We start from the raw sequence: 6,717 nt of genomic DNA, 5'->3' as shown, positions 1-6,717 counted from the left end.
TGACTTAGCAGTAGCGGGGTCATGTGCAGTCCTCGAGTCTGTCAAGACTCGTTCCAAGTCTCCTGTGACTGATGGTCACGTGATCCATCCTCACATTACCTCCCCTCTTGAAAAGGGCGGTCCCTCGCCCGTTGATAGCAAGGTACTCGTTTGGCGATAGCCAAAGAGCAGTGGTGTGGCAATGATGCCGTATGGCCGTCCGAGTGAGCTCGCTAAAACCCAAGAAAAACCCTTCGTGGGGAAAAGCATTGGGAAAGAGTGTTCATCGGAGGCGGGTATATAAATCGCCTTGTTGCCTGGGAAGTGACACTGAAGTGAAGTGAAGTGATAGTGAAGTGGAAGTGAAAGTACTCCTAGGCATCGCCCTCGTGTCAGTGGAGAGTGCCTTTATCGAGATCATATCTGCCTGAAATCTCGCCTCTGATATAAAGAGGAGATCTCCCGCTGTTTTGATCTTGCTTCTTTCCTTCACTCCACCTTCACCATCGCCCACCTCTCTGTGTTTCCTTTTGGTGATAGCCTTCTGAGGTCTTCTGCACTGATGCATGGATAGCCACATACTCGCATGCGACTTGCTTTCTGAGTGACTTTCCTACGTCGATTTCGTGATGTCTCCCAGGAAGAAACTCAATTCCGGATTGCGCATCAATAGCGCGGGTCTGGTGAGTTGGTTCATCACTTGCGAGTAGTCTAGTACTCACTATCGCTAGGTCTTGATTTGTCGAGGTTGTTGCGACAAAATTAGCAATGGTCGGACATACACGAAGCACTCGGAACTCTACGGCGACGAGACGGTTCCCAGTGGAGTCGCTTGCGACATTCCGACGACTTTGGCGCACAGCTGCAGCGCTTGCAAGACTTTGAAGCGGGCTCATTGCCAACTCGTAAGAGTCAACCCATGTCTAAGTCGGACATAGTGCTAATTCCGATGCTCAGGTCCCTGTGCAACTGAACAACGCGGTTCTCCAAATTGCTCGGAAGTTTATCGCGTAGGTGTCGTGTGCGAGTATCCTGGTACTCAGCTAACCCTCGCGCAAGCCTTGAGCGTCTTCCTGTCGACGACCTCGAGCTCCACGCGCGACAAAGTGAGCTGGAGGATCTCCAGGAACAGGTCGTGCGAGCGCTCCGCAAGGCGGCACCGAAGAGTGGCGCGCGAGCTGCTGGCGGGTCGGGGTCGAGTAGTTCTACTGTCTCTAGCGCTTCCTCAGCTGCTAGTGTAGCTATCCTCGAGGACATCGCAAAATCACTCCGCACCATCGCTGGTGTGGCCGTGGCGTTTGCCGCTTATCGGGAATTGGTGAGTGATCCTGGAGATGCCCGTTTGCGAGTATCCTGCTGATTGCAATGTAGTCTATCGCGGCTATCCCCTCGTCCGTTGAGCTGGACGTGGCTCGATCCGCTGGCTCAGAGAGCCCTGGCTCCGAATCTGAGTCTGGGGAAGAAGAGGATGATAGTCCATCCCCCGCTGCGGCCAAGAAAAGGGCCAACGGTACGGCCGCTGCTGAGACCGAGGAGTCTTCTGCGGAGGAGTAGATTGCAACTCGTCAGATACTCATCATGGAGTAGTGACAGGATCCTCATGTCATGAGTAGCTGTGTTCGTCGCATTCAATGCAGTCTCCGTTTCATTGAATCGAACTCTTTGTGCTCTTTGAGTGAAATAGATGTGTAAGGGGAAATAGAATCGACCCTAGACCGAGCCCTTAGGCGGTCGGCCTCTTCCGCGTCGCGGGCGAGTCGCTTGGGACTCGGGATGCGCTTGCTCATAAGCAGCGATCGCATCTTGTGCGTGCTCTAGGCTCTCTGCTGGTTCCCACCAGTCTTCATAGAGACCTTCGTAGCCTTTCCATTTGACGTTGTAGTACGTCTGTCCTTGTTTCACCATTTTTCCCTTGACTTCTTCGACTTCAAACTCCTCAGAGTCGTCGATGAGTACCGGTGGACTTGGGAGGACCTGGCCATCACGCTTCTCGAAAGGTTCTAACTTTGAGACGTGGAAAACATCATGGATGCGATACCCTTGAGGTAGCCATAGACGATATGCCTGTGAGCCGATTGGTTCTCGGACTACAAGAGGGCCTAGGAACTTGGGAGATAGCTTCCTCGAAGGAGTCTTGAGCTTCAGCGTCTTGGTGGAAATCATCACCTCATCTCCTTTCTTGAACTTGCGCGGCTTGTGGACGCGATTGTAGTACTTCGCCTGCGACTCGTTGGCTCTTCGCAACGCTTCTGGCAGTGAAGTTTGCAGTCTTCGCAGCTGCGTTAGCCGCGCCGGCAAGTCTGGATGAGTGACGATGCGTGCCGCGTCGGTACTGTCTTCTTCTAGCAGTAATCCCGGCGTGTACCCCATAAGTGCCTCCATAGGCGACATATTGGTAGTGGCATGGATTGAGCGATTGTAGCAATACTGCGCCAACGGTAGTACTTCTGCCCAATCGGACTGATCGGCTGCACAGTAGATTCGCAGATACGTCTCTAGTACCTGGTTCTGTCGCTCCGTCTGCCCGTCAGTCTGTGGGTGAAACGACGTTGAGAGCTTGCGTTGTATCCGAAGAATACTACATAACTCGCTCCAGAACAGGCTGGTGAAAAGGGTGCCTCGATCAGAGACGATTCCCTCGGGAATACCGTAGTTTACGACGACGTGCCGGATAAAGAGATCTGCCAGGCCACTGGCATCAACGTCTTTACGGGTCGGAATGTACAGTGCCATTTTGGTGAACCGGTCAACGATGACAAGGATCGCATCATAGACGATGCCTCTAAGAGTGCATGGCGGGACGCCAGTGATGAAATCCATCGACACTTCTTGCCATGGGCGTTAAGGCTCAGGGAGCGACTGAAGTTCTCCATATGGCTTGTGTCGTTTTGACTTTGACAATTGGCAAGCCCGACAAGTAGAGACATATTCCTCGATGTCACGGGACATGCCTGGCCAAGAGTACTGGGATGATACCAGGCTACTCGTACGGCGACTGCCGAAATGGCCTGCCAGTGGGTCGTCATGACAAATCCGCAAGACCTCTGCACGTAGGGCAGGATCGTTGGGGATGTAGAATCGACCACGATGGAGGAGTGTCCCCTTGTCGTCGAGCTTCCACGTAGGCTCGGAGTCGTTAAGGTTGATGTTCTCTTGTGACTCGCAGCGTTCTCGCTGCTCTTTTGCCTGTTTGTCCTTGAACTGTCGCTCTCGGATCACTGTGAGCAGGGACTCTGGTGCTTCAGTGTAGGCGGTCGTGCCCATGGCTGCGACCTGAACTTGCCTGCGGGAGAGCGTGGGTCTTGGCCACTCAAACTCCGACTCACTTTGGAGTACAAGGGTATTCCTGATCGCGGCGATGACTCTCTTGTCCTCTTCATGGACGGCGGCAGGCATGTGCGGCTCGTCCATAATTGCTAGCTTATTAAGCAGCGTAGGTAGCAAGGAGTTGAGATGTTACGACACTTCAATCTCCGATTCGCGGGCGAGTGCCGGGCGTCTCGAGAGTGGGTCGGCAACGTTCTCCTTGCCTGGGCGGTGCCTCATAATGAAGTCAAACTCCGCCAGCAGTAGGGCCCATCGGGCCTGTCTACTATTCAGACGCTTCGTACTAAGGAAACCCAGAAGGTTCTGATGGTCGGTAATGACTTCGAATGGGTCTTGCGCTCCATCGAGGTAGTGTCGCCAGTGAGTCATTGACTTCACGACAGCGAGTAGCTCCTAGTCGTGGACTTCATACCGCGTCTCTGCGGCGTCCATTTTGCGTGACCAGAAGGCAATGGGGTGCCACTTGGCATCCTCCATTAATTAAGAAATCACAGCGCCGAGTGCAAAGGCAGACGCGTCGGTCTCGAGGCGTAGCCTCTTCCCAGGGTCGTAGTGTACGAGTATTAGGGCACTCACGAAGGCGGCTTTGAGCTGCTCGAAAGCTTGCTGCTGTTCCTTGCCCCATTCCATGTCACCGGACTTCCGACCTCGTTCCATCCCTTTCATGAGGTGCGTCAGCGGCTGAGTAATCCGCGAGTACCCTTCGATAAAACGGCGATAGAAGTTAGCGAAGCCGAGGAATACTTGGACATCACGGAAGGTCTGTGGCGTCTCCCACTGGGTGACTGCCTCTACTCGACTAGGATCCATGGTAATGCCCCCTAGCGATACGATGAACCCTAGGAATTCGACTTGATTGACGTCGAAGGCACATTTAGACGGCTTTACATAGAGCTGGTGCTGTTCGAGTCTCTCGAGCACTGCGGTGATGTCCCGCGCGTGGTCTTCCTCCGTGTTGGAGTAGATCAAGATGTCGTCAAGGTAGACGATGCAACAGATATCTACAAGCCCGGCTAGGGCGGAGTTGATATGCGCCTGGAACGTCGCCGGGGCATTAGTGAGCCCGAAAGGCATCACTGTGTACTCATAGTGGCCGTATCGCGTGCGAAACGCAGTCTTCCAGCGGTCTGATGCCTTGATCTTGATCCGATGATAAGCATCTTGGAGATCTACCTTCGAGAACCGTTTAGCGCCCGACAGGCGGTCCATGATCTCACCGATCAGAGGGAGTGGGTGACGGTTCTTGCGAGTAACCTTGTTAACCCCACGGTAGTCGACACAGAGTCGGAGACCACCGTCTTTCTTTGGAACAAAGAGAATTGGAGCTCCCGCAGGACTCTGAGATGGGATAATCCACCCTTTGGCGATTGCCTTTGCAATGTAATCTCTCAGCGCCTCTAATTCGCGAGGCGAGAGGTTGTAGATAGGGCCGTATGGTACGGAGCCCTCGGTATCAATGGCATGCTCGACGCCGATACATGGTTCTGGCACCTCTGGAGCGTTGAACACTGAGGGGAACTGAGCCATCCAGCGATCTGTGTCACCAAGACTACCCGGGGGCTCTCCCGCTGCGGGCATCTCTTTCATGACTAGTGCATAGATTGTTGGCTGAGATGAGAACGCTGACTTGGCTCTAGGTCCATCTGCGATGTCGAACCGATCGAATCTAACCGACCAGCGCCATTCCGCAGTTGCCGGATGGAGTACGATGTCGTACTTGCCCATCATTGGCATACCGACGAGTACCGGAGTACCCGCGGTCGTCTGGTCAGTGACGAAGAAGTCATCTACGACTGTCTTCCGTGTGCCCCAGGCATCCGTCATTCGCAGCTTCAGGCGACATGCACGGGTTGACTTGACTGCTTCGCCATTGCCCCATACGAGCCCCGGTATCGGGGTGCTCTCGCGGGTTTCAAGGCCGAGTCGTTTGACTAGCTGATCGCTAACAGAGTTGATTGGACTCCCTGTGTCGAATACCACCGTGTAGGGAGTTCCCTTGGTGCGAGTACTCTGCAGGTCTGCCTTAACTTCAAACTGGCGCCCAATGAAGGGGTTTCGCGACGAAGGGGGCGCTAGTCCCTCGCCGCTTTCCCTTTTGGGTGCTGGCCTGGCCAGCGGCGAGTATCCCTCGAGATACTCGCAATGGGTCGTGATTGACCGCTTGCTTTCTTCCGGCATTCGCTCTCGATATGCCCGAAGACCTTGCACCAATTGCAAGTCTTACTAGAAGAAGATGAGGGTCCACTGCGGGACTCGCCTGCTACTCGTTCGGTAGGCTGATGGCGCTCATGCGGAGGGCGTCGCGTCTTGCTGAGCTCCTCTCGTTGCGACGAGCTGTCCTGAGGCCGTTTGGAGCTTCTCGAAGGACGAGTCGGGTTGGCATGCTTGTCTGCCAACTCTATGGCCGTCGCCATTGTAATGAGCGATGCTCGATCTCTTGGGAGATTGTTCGGTTGTCGCATGATCTCGTCACGAGTACCCTGCGACAAACCGGAGAACAGGCGGAGGAGTCCTATTGCAGGATCTCTTGCCGCGTTCGGGAGATGTGCCTCCAATTGCCTCAGGCGCGCGTCATACTTCGCGGCTGACTCCTGGGCGTGTTGTTGGGTGGTGAACCAACGGTTCGCAACGTCGTACTCACGGTACTGTTGATTACCCAGGCATTCGAGGAGGAACTCCTTGAACGCCTCCCAGGTATACGTGTCCCACGACACGGTCCCTTGTTTTATTTGCCAGAGGGACTCTGGGTTGCCAGTCAGGCCTCGTGCAGCCCACCGGATACAATTCTCCTACGACTCGAAGAACGCTCGGTTCATAGCGAAGTAGTTTTCGCAGTCGAGGGTCCATGAGAAGTGTTCTATGATGGACTTCCCATGGTATTCCTTCGCCTGGGCCGACGGCATTCTGGCGTTGAAGCTCGACAGGTGAGTACCCTGCGAATCACCGCCGGACCCTCGGGCGGTCAGAGCCTGCATAGCGGCGGATAGCTGTCTGTTACTCTCCATCAGCTGCTTAAATAGTTCGCCGTTTAAGGCTTCTGCGGGATAAAGAACGTGGTCTTCGGCAGTGATAGGAGTCTTATTGACTCGTGGTGCTATCGGGTTGTCCTGCTGAGGATCACCCAGTGACTCACTTATGCGCTCGCTAGGAGTCGCTTCGTCTTCCTGCTCCGCATTATCATCCTCGCCGACATCTTCAATTGTCGGGAGGGGAGGATTTGCGTGTACCGCGGGTTCTCCATCTAAATGGGACCCTGGGGTATTCGTGCGGGAGCCGGTTTGTGCCATAACGGTCTAGCCCTTAAGGAAGGATCAGAATGTAAGGTCACGAGATGGTTGTGGGCATAGAGCGAGATGGTCACGAGTAATAGACGAGTAGTGGACGAGTCAAGCGGTATATATTGATAATATC

General features: G+C 54.3%; 2 protein-coding genes across 2 annotated transcripts; one reads left to right on the top strand and one right to left on the bottom strand.

Moving 5' to 3' along the window:
- Positions 1-608: 608 nt before the first annotated feature.
- On the top strand, positions 609-1,533 carry P152DRAFT_477616 (uncharacterized protein; the record flags this gene model as incomplete). Its single annotated transcript, XM_033681600.1, has 5 exons — positions 609-662; positions 711-884; positions 937-989; positions 1,039-1,297; positions 1,351-1,533. The coding sequence occupies 5 exons, from the start codon at positions 609-611 to the stop codon at positions 1,531-1,533; spliced, it is 723 nt and encodes a 240-aa protein (XP_033529707.1).
- A 4,493-nt stretch (positions 1,534-6,026) lies between these two features.
- Positions 6,027-6,717, bottom strand: P152DRAFT_256447 (uncharacterized protein). Its single transcript, XM_033674746.1, has one exon. It carries the CDS (start codon positions 6,591-6,593, stop codon positions 6,096-6,098), a length of 498 nt encoding a protein of 165 aa, XP_033529706.1. The 5' UTR covers positions 6,594-6,717; the 3' UTR covers positions 6,027-6,095.

The sequence above is a fragment of the Eremomyces bilateralis genome, assembly GCF_010015585.1.
Source record: "Eremomyces bilateralis CBS 781.70 unplaced genomic scaffold P152scaffold_43, whole genome shotgun sequence".
NCBI lineage: Eukaryota > Fungi > Ascomycota > Dothideomycetes > Eremomycetales > Eremomycetaceae > Eremomyces > Eremomyces bilateralis.
This window is presented reverse-complemented; position numbering and strand designations above follow the sequence as displayed.